The 15,485-nt window shown below is 37.1% G+C and overlaps 1 protein-coding gene across 1 annotated transcript; it reads left to right on the top strand.

Moving 5' to 3' along the window:
* The first annotated feature begins 554 nt into the window (after positions 1-554).
* LOC134472293 (cyclin-Y-like protein 1) lies at positions 555-14,853 on the top strand. Its single transcript, XM_063233616.1, has 7 exons — positions 555-775; positions 3,349-3,384; positions 5,401-5,452; positions 7,242-7,361; positions 11,260-11,426; positions 13,199-13,361; positions 14,743-14,853. The coding sequence occupies exons 1-7, from the start codon at positions 555-557 to the stop codon at positions 14,851-14,853; spliced, it is 870 nt and encodes a 289-aa protein (XP_063089686.1).
* Positions 14,854-15,485: the final 632 nt, after the last annotated feature.

The raw sequence follows: 15,485 nt of genomic DNA, 5'->3' as shown, positions 1-15,485 counted from the left end.
TTGAGTGTCTGAGGCTTTCCACAAAGTGATGTAATGGAAATCCTCCCAGAAAATAATTGAATGTTCAGCTCTCAAAGTTGTTCTTGTCCTCTATTTTAGATGTTAGGGAATCTTCAAATAGTACTTGTGTATTCTTGGTAAGGGTACAGGTCCAGGTGACCTATCGCCCTGGCTTGTTAGTGACTGAGCTTCCCTGGCACAGTCCTTTGACTGTGAAATATTTGTCTCATCACATTAACACACTTAGTGTTAGTTAATGAATTAAGTGTTAAGCTTTTGTTTGTTGTACTATACTGTTAATACTGTGCCAATATTATGCAAGGCATTACATTTTATTCTAGTTACTAACAGTAGAAATAGAAAATCTTAGCTGTTTTTCTTGCTAAAAGTCGAAAATCTTATTTTAAACTTTTTATACTATTTATAAAATGATGTATACTAAATGCTTGTCAGATTTGAAAATAGGTAGCATAATAAGGGCTATATTTTACAACCTACTCCTCCAACACCCCTGAAAAGAAACAGCCTCCCCCAGTAACATTTTGCAGACCCATATGCATGACACTGCTCTCAGACCTTTCATGCACTGTAAGAAATACCTTCATGGTTTGTCACTTGACATTTTAACCAAGGAAACAGCCCCAACATTTGTGGGTCTAACTTACTGTGACATTTTCTTCTACTGTCAGCTGACGAGGAACTACAGCTCCTGCTCCTCAATATGGATGGATGACAGCACACTCAGCAAGCCTAATCATAGAAACATAGTACAATGGTGAGTACAGGGATGCTGCAGAGGCCTCAGTGACAGGTCCCCTACTGCTAAAACATTCCAGCCATGTTGGGTAAATTCAGCCATATGATTATTCTCTTCCTTTCCCACTTTCAAATATTGGCGCAAAACATCTATATTGATTGTAAAGGCCTAACTGTGATTTTCCCATTTTTATTTTAATCCACTCGTGGTAGAAGGGATTCTTTAGCAACTAAAGAATCCCATGAAAAGTGTGCCTCTTTATACTAAACATGTATGATGCAAGACACTGTTAAATGTAAAAAGAACAGGTGCTTTATATTTGGATATTTCTAGAAAAGATAGTTCTCTATGAGTCACAGTTTAACAATTTAGAAATGACTCTTGGAAAAAAGAATCGCTGTTTCCTCTGTTGACACCCCAGTTACCAGCATTTGAATGTTTGCCATAATACATATGCGGTGTCACCTCATGTGCTGTGTGAGCACCACTGCACTGGGGTCAGTGGCTCACCTGGATTATAAACTCTAATACAATAACAAATTAAAGATACAAAGTTTTGAAAGCATGTTTCAATAGAAAGGGAGAAAATAGCCACCCTGACAAGAGAAACATGGAAGATCCATAGGCCTTTGTTCCTGGATACCTTTATTGTGTACCAAGGACACTTTGCCCTGCCTAGAACTTACCATAGCCCTCTTGGTTCCCAGGGATTTATTTGTATTGGACCAGGTTCACTAGCCTATGTCATTGCTTTCGAGGGCTTTGTGTAACTTCTATTTGTCCTTGAGAGGGCCTTTTCTCCAAGGTGGACAGCTGGTTGACTAAGAGGTGCCTTATTCATCATTACATTTGAGTTAGTAACGAGATGTGTGTGTGTGTATTGTAGTGATACAGTGCTCCTAGAGTGGATAATATGCTAACCCTAGAGTGAACACATATGTGTATGTGTGTGTGCTAGTGCATAGGTGTGAACACACACAAGTTTTCCCCGAGAGTTAGTCACTCCTCCTTTCCAGTCTGCTTCCCTGAATTCTATAGGAAGTACAAAAGGAAGGCTACCTCGGTTTTGTGCACAAGACTTTCTTTGTACTCTGCTTGTCAGCTCTTTCTCTGGTTTTGGGTGCAAGCCCCTAAGCCATTTGGTGCCTTTTTGTTTTGTTGTTTTGTTTTGTTTTTCACTACCCTTTTCCTTCACATTATTGCCAAGGGAAATTTTTCCAGGAGTGTTTTAACTCATTCTATTTAGGATTAGCCAGAAAACCTAAGGAGTTTCCTATTTTATTCTTTCCCTGCCTACAGTACCCTTTCCCATACCTATGGGGTGAAGGATGAAGTTTACATGTAGTAGTGTACATAATGCATGCCCAACGATTGTGACATTTAACTTTTAAGTCATTCACAAACATTGTTGCATAGTGGAATCACCTGGGGGAACTTCTCAAACACTCTTTGTACCGAATTGTTCCCTGTGCCACTTAATCATAATGTCCCAAGTTGGAATTAAGGATCACTGTAAAGCTCCTTGGGTGATTCCAGTGTGCAGGAAAGTTTGGGAACTACTGATCCAGAGAATACTATATAGGAAAAGAATTGCTTCTGACTATTTGGTTTTTGGATTTTGGGCAAGCTTTGGTTCCCTTTTCTGTAATGGTTGGTTGTTAGATGAAATTTCTAATAAGTTTTGGTGAACCTTTTCAATGTATGATGGTCAGTCTGTAATTAAACGCAGTTTGGAGATAAACTGTTTGAAATACTATAAAATGTGCATCCCTGATGCATATGATGTCAGACTTTAAATTTTAAACACATTCTGGACTTCTTTTAAAATTCAGCTTTGTCTTCCCTTGATGATGTTAAGCTTCCTTTTAAACAATGAGAGCAAATCAAAGCATATAACTCACTCAAGGGAATCCCTTTGTACCCTAATAAACAGCACCTATGCATAATTTAGAGATACAGCAATGTATGATATGAAGGGTTGTGTCTGCCTATTTATTCTTTATTTAAACTAATTTGGAAATATTTCCCATGAATATTGTACTGTACAGATGTAGGCTGCATTACTATCACTGACTTTTCAGCATAAAAGAACTATTATCAGTTTGGAGGCCACTTGTATTTACTACAAAACTTTTTCTTGTACTGGAGGAATGATTTTCATTTTGTTCTACAGCATTTTTTTAATTAACTTTCAGAGAAATAATGAAAATTATGGGCAGGTGAATAATGAATAAGTCAACTGAAATAAATGCACGGGCTTCAAAGTTTTTTAAACAAATATTATGTGGTTTAGTTTTAAGTATTTGGGAACATTTATAGAATTTGTCCAGGGAAAGAGGTTATACGGGTAGAAACACAAATGACAGAGAAAAACGTAATAATGTATAGTTAAAAGAAGATGTCCTGATGTCACATTGCATAACATTTGGCATCTGTCTACTATAAGCAAGTTAAATTAAACAGGGGCAAGTGCCCACATGATACTGCTCTGAAACTGCAAGACAAGTCTATGGGAAGTTTCTCCTTGAAAACATGTCTTCAATTTCACCAATAATCTTGGTTATAACATATATTTTTTTTCCTTCCCACAGTATGACGTTGGCAGTATATTACCACATAAAATACAGGTGAGCTCTTAAAAACTTGCCTTATACTTCAACTTAATTTACAGAATACCTATATATTATCAGGCCCTGGCTGCAAACATCAGAGGTTGTGCTGTGCTTTTAGTAATAGATGGAAGCAAGTCATTTCAGGTTTCTTGTTATTGTAATTAGGTCTGTTGAAAAATATTCTCTTAAAGATCACAAAGGATATTTGCTTCCATAGATTATATTGATCTGTTCTGTTTAGAAATTAAAACAGAGTTAAATGCATATGTGTTTGTGTGTGCCTGTGTGTGTGCAGGTGGGAGGTGTTAACAGCATTTCTTGATCATGGATCGACTGACATTTTTAGCCAGGTACTGTTTGTTGTGGTGGCTGTCCTATGCAGTGTAGGATGTGTTACAGGACTGCTGTCCTCTGCCTAGTAGATGCCAGTCGCTTTCTCCCTCATCTTGTGATAACAAACAATGTCTACTGTTGGACAAGATCACTCCCATTAAAAACCACATTGTTAACACACATAACAAAAATGACTATCTTTTATAACTCTTACATTTCTGTTCCCTTTCTACATTGGTTGAAAAATGTATCTCTATTTACACTGATGTACAAGTCCTCATTTGACTGAATAGAACACAATAAAATTCACCTTTTTCTTGATTCATCGGCAGTTCCTTTGGAAGAAACAATAAGAAGACTAACCAATCACATAATTGTATATATTTTGATATAAATGTGCTTTTAAAATATAGATCATTACGGATAATCTTTTACTTTACATCACACACTGCAACCATTAGTTTCTTAAGTTAGGTATAATGGAATTTTACATTGTGTCTCTGAAATTGCTACAAAATAACTCTTATTGGTGTGTCTTTCACAGTGAGCAATTCTTTTATCAGTACATGATTCATAATATACATCAGTGAGCTTTGAAATTACCAGTTCAGATTTTTTTACAACATCCAGAACACTTTTGTTATTATCATCACCAGTCTTAGCAAAAAGTCTTCCAGCTACTGAGAGTCTGTCATAGGCAGATTTGAAGGTATACATCTTGCATAAATCTCAAAGTTTTAGATTCACTGCTTGAATTTGACATTGGCAACAACTATTTCTTCACTTTCCTTGAAGGCCCACTATGTTCTCTATTGATATATCTAGTTTCATGTAAAAGTAGAGTTCTATGATAAAAAGACAGTTAAACTCACAACTAAATCCGAAGTGAATTTCTGAGAACATACTTCAGTATGCAGAAATGCTTTATGTGAACTTTTCATTTCTTCATAATACCAAAAAGATGATCCAAGATTTACCAACATTATTCCTTGCTGTTTCATCATGGGCAATTATAAAAGGTTTTCAAACCAAACTGTAAGTGACAGTGAAAAATACCATGACCTCTGATGTAACTTAGTGCCACAGGCTTGGTTCACATTAAGAAATTGCAAGTTTTGCTTTTTCCTTTATACGAGCATAACAAGTGACCAACAGTCAAAAAATAAGTAAATTCTTCATGATTGTAAGAGAAGTTTGAGGTCTTGAGCCTCCTGAAAATGATACTGAGGGTTCTCCAGAGGTCCAGAGACCACAGCCAACTATTGCTTTATAGGAACACAGTATAATACTTCAATGAAAATACTGGTCTCCTATACAAAAGCTGCTACATTTTTTAACACAACAGAAACACAAATGCATGATGAAAATATAGAGGACTGAAGAAAAGAAAACTTTGGAGAATCTAAATCTCATTCACATTTACTACACTTCTAAGTTTGAATACCTAGCACTGCTGGTTTACTAGCATTGCCTATAATGAAGTGTCATTACTTATAGGCAACTTAGCCTGCTTATCTTAGAAAAGTCTTCACAGTACTTGATGCACTAAACAAAGAGATGTCTTAAGGTCAAAATCAAGGAGAAGAATTTGTAAAACTGTTTGATATGTTGAAGGTTAGGCCTCTTTCTCCATAGTCCCCTACCCTTACCAGGTACTTAACTAAGATATAAATGACTTAGATGAACTTTTCTTTGCAGAGATGCAAATACATCCCTGGATATTTTTGATGAGAGACTGCATCCTCTCACAGTAAGTGTCAGTTTTACAAGATCATCATTTTTTACCTAATCGTATCTTTGATGCTTTTTCTTTTGATATTAAGTGCAGAAATAAATCACACATTTCTATTTGAATTTAAATCATATGCTTTCCAACCTCATGTTGTATGACATGTTCTATGAAAAGAACTGTTCTTTAGGGTTACGATACGGGCAAAAGTGGCTTAAAGCTCCTCTATTACTGAACTAAAGTGAATAAATGTACTACTCCAACATCAGAAAATGTACATTTTCAAAAGCAGTTTTCAGTAAAATCTGATATACACATTAATGAATAGGTGATATCTCTGAGGAAAGAGTTAGTTAAAACTAAATTTAAAAAATAGTGGGATATAGTAACAGTTATTTTTCCTATTAACCTCTCTTGAGCACCTGTGTTGCTCTCCCATCCTGGTCTGATTTATTTCACTCTATTCTGTTTTGTTTGATACTATCAAGTTTGAGGGCATAGGCAACCACTTTGAAGACAATAAGATTTACTATGATGGCCATTATGCTTTCACTATTATCTACTTTTGAAGTCCTGTAAGGTCTCCAATGTAGGTTTTACTGGTCTTGTTCTGTACTGTTTTGCTCAATTTTATTGTACCTGATGATATACACAACTCTTTATAAGATACCAAGAGGCATAATGGTAACCATTGTTGATCACCTGGTATTCTGTTTTTGCATCATGTACTAAGTCCATCCTTCTGTTCTAACTAACTCTGTTTTGTTTTGTCACATTTGTTCTTTTTTATCGCTTCAAACAATAGTTGTAAGGTCTGTGGGACTAATAAAACTCAAAAAGTGTAATTGTTATTGTAAAAAAGAGAGGAAAAGAAAGTGATCTAAAGGATATACCTGCATATATATTTAAGTGTGTAGGATAGAAAAACTCATTACTGAGTTTTTGTTGGACCATTGAAGAGAACTGTCTGCAATCTCACTGTATGAATTTCCACTTTGTATGCTTTAATTTTGTAACTTGCACAACTGTTTCTAAGATGAAAATATGTAATCTATTAATCAATGATTTCTTACTGCATATATTTGTCCAGATATTATGTATTATTTTTACCCTTTACTGCTTTGATTTGTTTTGTTTTGTTTCCTCTTTTAATAAAATAATAATAATATTTTCCAATAGAATCTGATATACACATTACTGCATAGGTGATATCTCTGAAGAAAGAGTTAGGTTTGAATGATGTAAAATTAAAAGTCAGTTCCTCAGGCATATTATCACTTTGCACTGCTCAACCGTCATCTGGCTGCTGACTTCCAGAAGAGGTTGTGGCTGCAGGACAATAATTATATATTTTAGACTTCAGGCCATGTACAAAGAAATACAACATACAATTTAGAAGACTTTAAGGCTATAAATCAATCTGAGAATGCTGTTAATCACAGTAGAAAGAAATAGTGATTTTTCTGACCTTGCACACTTCTCTTCTTCTTACTAATGGAGTACATTTTGAGAGATGTATTGATAAGTGATTCCAATCTTGTGCAAACCTCAGAGTGTGCTTACACAACAAAGATGACTCTGGTGCACCATGTGGTCATTATGGGGCTGCTGTTGAATATGTGATCCTCACTGACCAAAGCATCACTGGGCAAAGTCAAAGATCCCAGTGTCTCTAGTAGAAGATGAAATGACATACAACCCAGTGAAAATTATTTTCAGGAACATGTGAACATAAGGTGAAGGTTGCTGTCTTAAGAATATTTAAAGCTTTCTTCAGATCATACTTGCATTGCATCATTTCTCCTTTCAGGAAGAGACGCTTCCAGAGGACTACTTTCAGCATGATCCTGAACATGAATGTATATACAGATTTGTTGCTATTATTTTTAATGCCCTATGCATACCAACTGAATGCGCAATAATGACTTTGGTAAGATGTGTCTTCTTTATCAAACATGCATAGAATGGTTTTGTACACATAAAAGGTCACTTTTTTCAAGTTAGATTCCTTAAATTATCATGAGAACTTTACTAAGACCAGCCTTTGATACATTTCTTTCATTGCTGAGACAAAATAAAGGGCACCCATTGTAAAAAGGAGAAAAGTTCATTTAGCTCACAATTTGTAGTGATTTAGTCCATAATGTACTGGCTCCAAAGTTCAGTGGAACATAGCATAAGAGCAATAGCCCATATCAGTGGAAGAAAGCAAAAGTAATAAGAGAAACAGGGAGAGACAAGCTTCTTTCTGTTCCTTACATTTTATGCAGTCTACTGGAATTAGGGTAGTGTCAATCCAACCAATAATCTGACCCAGCAATCACACACCCTTAATCCCAGCATTGCATAATCTAGATTCACCCTTCTCTAAATAGGTCCTCTGAGTGCACATGGCTTTGGGTAGACATCTAGACACAAACCATAAAAAAGCCTATCAAAAGAAAGTAAATGTATTTGGGTTCCCTAGGCATTATCATTTAAAATGGTGTCTTTAATTTTCTCATCACAAAACAAATGCAATTAAAGGAAGCTGAAGAGTTTTCCCCACACACATCAGTATACACAGAGCTGACACTGTGAACACTTGCACATGCTACGGGGTGGGAAGGAGAGCATTAACAGGACCATAGGAGACACAGACACTGATTTTAGGCTGATCAAAACAGGACCCAGGCTGTGTTTCAGGCAATTCACTGCCTTCAGTTCTCTAGTCTTTGGGGTATGGGTATCAACCCATCCCTGTTGATAGCTTCTGTCTATTTATGAAGTTGCCCAGGATGACAGTACCAGTAGTTCTTTAAAAAGCATTGTTATCATGATACACTGTAGAAGTGCCCTCATATTTGTGTTATCCACACAGAAGTTGGAAGGTGGAATTTGTCATCTACAATACTGGTGAAATGTTTGAGATTGTTCCAGTCCTTCCCCCACCAAATGCATAGTGGAAAGTCATATACATGGCCTGAAGACAAAAAACACTTAAGACAGCAGCTGCGCTGATGGCATTTAGTCATGCCCTCTGTTGAAACAGAAACCCATCAGGGACATTTCCATTTGTAGAGATAGATAGCACAGCAAGCAGAGCTGGGTTGGAGGTGGAAGTGTCCATGTAAACAAGGTAAGCTTGATGCTCCTTGAAATAACTGTGGCATATCTTCATATACTTTGGATGTAGGGGTACAGGCACAGAAATGTGACTAAGAAGTAAAGAACGGTGGCTGCTCAAATATACAGAATGAATTCATTGAAAAGTGGGCAGGAGTCCTTAGCAGTTAAAGGCAAAGTTTCAAAAGAAGTAGGCAGAGCAATGGGAGAAAGGAGAAAAGAGAAATGAAGGCGAGAGATGATGTGGTCAGAGTGATGAATGAGGTCAAGAAGTTGCACTGACACTCACTGATACTCACTGATATTTATGCGGGGGAAGAACAAAGAGATAGAGCAAAATTCTTGCTGTTTGTGAGCTCATGATCTAGTGAAAAAGTCATGGGATATTTTTCATGTATATGAATATCTCACATTGCAGTAAATGTCAAGAAGACAGAGCATTGTAGGAGGTTGAAGAGTGATTTCAGAGCTTTCAGTTTCAGGCAGAGTGACCAGGAAGATCTTGTTTCAGAGTAGTGACACTTGAAGTACAACCTGACTGGAGCAGGGAAGGCAAGGTGCTCATGCATTACATTCAAGAGGGTAAGATGTAGGCCCCCAGTTCAGGAACATGTTTCATGTGCTCAAGCAAGAACAGGGTGACTAGCATGCTGTGGGTAAGGATCACTCTCTCAGGGTCACACATCATTTGCAAAGCATGGGAGGTTGATTGGTAACATTTGGTAGATATTGATCTACCAGTGAATTGTTCCTTACATGTCAGGGCTTTCCAGACTGTCTTGGGGAACATAAACTGCAGGTGGGGTTTGGATTAGAGGCAGAGGACAAGGGTTAGGAAGCAACATGGTGATGCAGATGACCAAAGACAAATGGAAGCTCAGGACAGAAAGCTTTCATGTTACCAATGGAAGTAGAGATAATAGAAAGTATGCATAGATTGGTGTGGAATATGTCACACTATAAATTTTGTTCATAGTACTAGGCAAGGAGCAGTGCTGCTTACATATTAGGAAGGGTTGGAGAGTGGAGTGTTAGGATGCATAACTGGTGTGTAAGTTTGCATCCCACAATCGGATTGGCAAGACTGTTCCAGAAGAGTGCAGTGATACAGGAAAAATGGTTAAACAAAGAAGGGGAAATGAGGGATATGCATAGGCATAATACAGTGATCCAGGTCAAAGGTAGCAGTACTGGAGTTTCAGCAAGGGAGATGAGAGCAATGTAAACCACCTGGGGGAGTGACATTTGACGTAAAAAGTCTTCAGAAAGAGATAATCAGTGTCCAGCAGAAGTGGGGTGGGGCACCAATACTGATGGAAGAGTTTGCCTTGTTTGAAAGTAAAGAACAGTGGTCCACTCACATAACAGGCAAGTGGTACAAATGAATACTAACCCAAAACAAAGCCATGGAAAAGATGACCAGCATTGTTTCATTATCTCACATCACTTATATACAGAAGATTTGCATCCTGGAACACAGTAACATAGTTAGAATAGCTAAGGGAGCAGGTATTGGAGAATGAATACAGTCAAGGTTTAAGAATATTGCCTAATATGGACTGCGAGCCTGACAGCTTACAGATTGTAACTATGCTCTTAAAAGTGAGCCTTTTTCTTTATAGTTGCGATAGAAAGAGTTAAAATAGCATATCCAGTCCATGAGCTCTGCTTCTAAAATTTCACCATTTGGGGAAATTTTATGGCCTTGTTTTCCCTTGTCCTTAATGCTTAAATGTATAGTGTATCTACCTTTACTTGGAATTTACCTTGAATTTTTTTAGTGTAATACCCTAGAAATGATTTCAAGTATACAAGGATGTGAATAGGTACATGTGCAAATCTTAAGCTTTCTATCTAGGAGACTTGAGCATCAGGAAACTTTTGTATTGATCAGATTTAATTAACAGCATACAGCTTCCTCTGTCATCATTACTCGGCAATTTGCTCACCTAGTTCTTTGTAGAACAGATATTTGATATATGTAAACAGTGCCTGAGGTCATGTCATGAACTGCCTGGAACTTTAGGGGTCCCAGGGTTACAGGCTGGCAGCTGTTCTTCTCATCATAAAGCCAAAGCATTGAATAAGTAGCTAATTATGTAGGAAAGAAAATCGATATTCATGAATAGTGGGAATATGAAAAAGGGCTCTAAGAAGGACCATCTTGTTTTACTTGTGGTTTCATTATAAAGGTACTGCGTTTCAGAAAAACTTCATAGCTGTAAATCTTGCACCTCTCATGCTGTTCTGCTCACCAGCCATGGGAAGGTGCTTTTCTCCACAGTTATTGCCACAAAAGGCTTAATACTATGAAAAGATGAAATGTGCTCACTTTGAGTTAGGTATCACAGCTGACTATAACATGTCTAAAACCATTTTATATCTACCACCTGTATGTTATATTACATGTTGGTGGCACTTGGTATTTACTGAACAAACTTACACCTGCGCCTTTCACGAATGTGGAGGTGATAGCAATACTACCAGCTGGATGACTTCTGTTGCAATGTCCAGGCATTCCACTCACCAAAACTGTGTAGGAAAATTACATGGGCAGCAGGCATGTCTGATTTACAGTTGTGACCTCACATCTTGCTTTAGCTGAGCACAATCTCTCAGTCGCACTTCCCTTTCTCATCACAGAATAAACATCATGTACAACAGTTCTTAGCAAAGCACTTAAACAGAGCTAAAATGAAAAAGCGGTGCTCTACTCTTTGCAGGTTTACTTAGAAAGGTTGATGTCATATGCTAAGATTGACCTCTGTCCTACCAACTGGAAAAGGATTGTCTTGGGAGCCATTGTTCTTGCCTTCAAGGTTTGGCATGATAAGGCTGTGTGGAACATATACTTCTGCCAGATCCTCAAGAACCTTGCACTCCAAGACATGTGAGTTTAAGAGGTTTTCGTGACTTTTCTATCCATGTTCCAGCTCACTTGGTCCCTTAAGGCATGCATTTTAAGAAATATTTTAAATATTACATTTTATAGAAAATAAAAATGAGCTTAAAACTATGATACCCTGTCAATCTACAGTATAGAAATTCATGTTTTCCATCATTAATTTGTTTTAATGGATTGTTATTGTAATGGTATGATTCATAAGCTGTAATTTTTTTCTGGAGGTTGCAGACAAGTATTTTATAACCTTACCATCAATATAACATATTACTGTGTTTATCTTCATGGCTTTTTAACAGCTTTCAGCGCCATTCCCTTCTTTAAGGGCGACCATGTCTGACTTTTGAAATAAATGCTTGATCACTGTTATATCCCTGGGGCTATAGGTTTAGTCTGAGTCACAAGTTGTACCTTTGCTTTAGCTGGTCTTTACAACAGAATTTATTCCAGACTCCTGTGCCTGCCTACCCCTCATTAGGAGTGTTGTATGTGTGTAGAAATCAGTCTGATGGGCTCTGATTTTATGTGTATAGAAGGTGCAAAGGCAGCTCCCTAGTCACATAGCACAGGGCTGTACCCAGTCATTTCTCTTTCCACTGCACTGAACTCACACGTGTGCATACATGTGCATGTGTTTGTGCATGTGTGTGTATGCCCACACATGTACATTCTCTTCTGGTGAGGGGCAGCAGATACTGATCAATTTGGATTTCCCCAGCACAGAAACATGAGTGTGAGGGCTCTGACAATGTTCTTGTCCTACAAGGGATGTAGTCCACTTAAGACTCCTGTGTTTGACCTTTCCATCTTCCAAAGTTTAAAATGGGTATCTTGTCATGGTCACAATTTGTAAACCCACTAATAATATGCCCTTCATCACAGTCTCTTATGCTGAGACAGGGGAAAGGATTGCCTTTCTCATATAGTGGAGTTTTTTTTTTTCCTTCCTTGCAAATTTAGGATGAATGCTTGCTTGAAGTGCTTGCCCCTCAGAGAGCAGAATGGTGCATCTTTCCCTGGTGCCCCTCTACTTCCCCCTCAATATGTCTGCAAGCCTTTGAGAGCTAACATTAGCATACATTTATTTTTTCTCTGCTCAATGTAGTGATGAATGTGTGTGAAGCATGAGTCACACAGATGCACTGCTGGACGTTGAAGAAAGAATCATGAGCCAGCAATAGGCAGTAATGAATAGGCTATAACTATTGTCCACCCAAATGCAAAAGTGCTGGGATACAGAAACAATTCAAAACAGCCTGTTGGCACATGAGTATTTTTTCTTATCAGTTAAGTAGCCTCCCTACATCTCAGAATTTACAGCAGTCAGTATTAAGAACTGTACGAGTAATAAAACCCAAAATGTGTAATTGTAATTGTAAAAAAGTGAGAGATAGAAAGTGCTCTAAAGGATACAACTGAAGGTGTGTTTAGGACTGTAAAATAAAGTTTTTGTTGGATCACTGAACACAACTGTTTGCAGTCTCACTGTTTGAATGTCCACTTTGTATGCTTTAATTTTGAAAGTTGAACAACTATTTCTAATATGACATTATGTAATCTATTAACTAGTGATTTCTTACTGTTTATTTTTTTGAAATTCTGTATTACTTGTACCCTTTTACTGTTTTGTTTTTCTTTAAAGTAAAGAAACTTTTAATAGAATTTACAGCAGTACTTAGAAGCTCAAAATGACATTTTCGAAGATAGACTACTTGATCAAAATTGTCTGATGTTCATTTTTCTGTGTTCTTCCTCCACAGAAATCAACTGGAAAGGCATTACTTGTGTCTGCTTGAGTTTAATGTTAATGTGTCTGCCAGCATTTATGCCAAATACTACTTTGATCTTCGCTCTTTAGCAGATCACAGCAACATGTATTTTGTGCCTGCACCTCTCACCAAAGAAAGAGCACAGAAAATAGAAGTAAGGCTGTGCCTTCACTAACTAGGATGTTCTGTGAGCCACTAATGCCAGCATCTGTGGCTATATTATATAAAGTAGTTAAGGAAAATGGCAAGTTTTGAAATTAACACTTTCAAGAGTTTACTAAACCTTTAGTGTGTGTCATATATTTTAGTTCTTAATGGTTCAGATAGAGATCCACATTATTATTTAAAAGCAGTTCTATTTTCATTGATCATAATTCAGAATATTTTAATCAGCATTATTCTGATCAAAATGGTTTTCCTTTTGAACCACTACCTTTCTCCATAGCAACACATGATTAACTACCTGGGCTTGTTTTCTTTATCATGTATACAAATACTGTTCACTTAATTACTTGTGCTTATTTTTTACTCAATTTTAAAATTCATATCACAATTCAGCTGTCCTACTTCAAGACCAAGGATTCAGTAGACAGATTCTTACTGGCTAACATGACAGCCCTATATGTAAGATATGTGTTGTGCATGTGGAAATTGGAAGTACATGAGTTTTAAAGGGAAATGGCAGCTTACATAGGCAAAATAATGCACATGGTTTGTGACTTTTGGTGATCCTCCACCAAAACAATTGATACCTGAAAAGGATGCATACATTTAATGGTACTTTCTGTAGTGCGTCCATGGCACAGTAAGTCTCCAACTTACAAATATTTAGGTTTCAGGTTTTCGCAGATTATGAAGATTATTTCACTGGTGATTGCTTTTCAGTGCTTTACATTGTATATTTGTGTCCACTGACTATAAGATTCATTTTGTTGGACTCACAAATAAATCTGACTCAGGAATGTTCTCCCAGAACAGAACTCATTCTTAAACTGAGGACTTATCCATTTTGGAATATGTATTTTGCTCCTACAACTCATGTGAATTTGAAGAAGCATGTGTTGGTGCTACAGAATTCTCCTGCTCTACATTAAATTCATACCACCTTCCAAGGAAGGTTTGGAAACTAATAATGGTCAGATAGCATTGGAATAGCTGGTTCAGTATTTACTGATTGTTTTTGCACATATGTAGCCTTATCATTTTTCATATAGTTACACGATAAAAAATGCTGTTGGTAGCTTATCGTATCACCAAATTTTGTCAGCTTTGGAAACTCCATTTGTAAAGACTGTAACTGAACAAACTTCCCCTTACTTGGTAATTGAATCATCATTAAAGAATATTAGTGAATTGGCAGGAAGTAGCAACCTCTTAACCTGGCAGTGCAGGTCTCAAACACCCAAAGCATCAGTGACCATGAAGTAGCTAAAGTAAGTTTGTATGACTAAACTTCTGTGATTAGATTATTTTTCTTTAAGGTTTCTGTCTTTTAAAAATTTTTTACCTGTATTCCTTTTGATAAACTTTCCTAGGCGATGTCAAGATACTGTGAGGATGGAGGCTTGCACAGAGGTGAAATCAGAAAAGCTTCCAGTGATGACAGCTTCACTGGAATTCAACTGTCTAAAGCCATCCTGTCTTAAAAGAGAGAGATGAGGGCTATGACATCGTAGACCCTCGTTTACACAAGATGGACCACCAGTCTTTCAAAAAAAATCCAAAGTGAACATATTTGCCAAAAGGAAAGACCTTGAATTTCAGAAACTGTTGGACAGTTATAGTTGTATTGCATGGGAAGAGACCTTGTGAAAGCAACAACACACTTCCTTTCTTCATTGATGTGAGCAGAGTTACTAGTACCACAAAGCAGAAGCTCCTGGCTGACACAACCATTCGCTTACTTCACAGGCCAATGCCTGTGAACTCTGCAAGATTTTTACATTAAGAGTATAAATTTAAGCTAGTTTAAAATTTTAATAAATTTTAAGGTAGATTTTTTAAATAGTATCTGTTTACTTTTGATGTCCCCTGCCACAATATAGCTGTGTAGACTTTTAGGATTAGCGTAGTATTACTGTTAAAAAATGGGGAACCTTTTGTATTACATGGTGCTGAGAGAAAAATCCACATTCCTATCCATGTCTCAGGCAGTGTGTCTATTACTGAGCCATTCACCCAGCCCCAAAATGAGAGTATTCACACTTATGAAATCATTTAGGACTACACTGCCACGTCATCAGTATTGAAGGTTCTTCCTTCCTGTGGTATCACTGAG

Source organism: Cavia porcellus, unplaced genomic scaffold, assembly GCF_034190915.1.
Source record: "Cavia porcellus strain 051 isolate PalLab524CR breed Dunkin Hartley unplaced genomic scaffold, mCavPor4.1 scaffold_23, whole genome shotgun sequence".
Taxonomy (NCBI): Eukaryota; Metazoa; Chordata; class Mammalia; order Rodentia; family Caviidae; genus Cavia; species Cavia porcellus.
This window is presented reverse-complemented; position numbering and strand designations above follow the sequence as displayed.

What these genes read in the sequence shown, in the direction of transcription:
- LOC134472293 (XM_063233616.1), top strand. Translation starts at nt 555, where the DNA reads ATGCATGACACTGCTCTCAGACCTTTCATGCACTGTAAGAAATACCTT. An exon ending in TATTACCACATAAAATACAG is followed by an intron (nt 3,385 to 5,400) that starts GTGAGCTCTTAA and finishes TTTTCTTTGCAG; the next exon opens with AGATGCAAATACATCCCTGG. An exon ending in AAAGAGCACAGAAAATAGAA is followed by an intron (nt 13,362 to 14,742) that starts GTAAGGCTGTGC and finishes AAACTTTCCTAG; the next exon opens with GCGATGTCAAGATACTGTGA.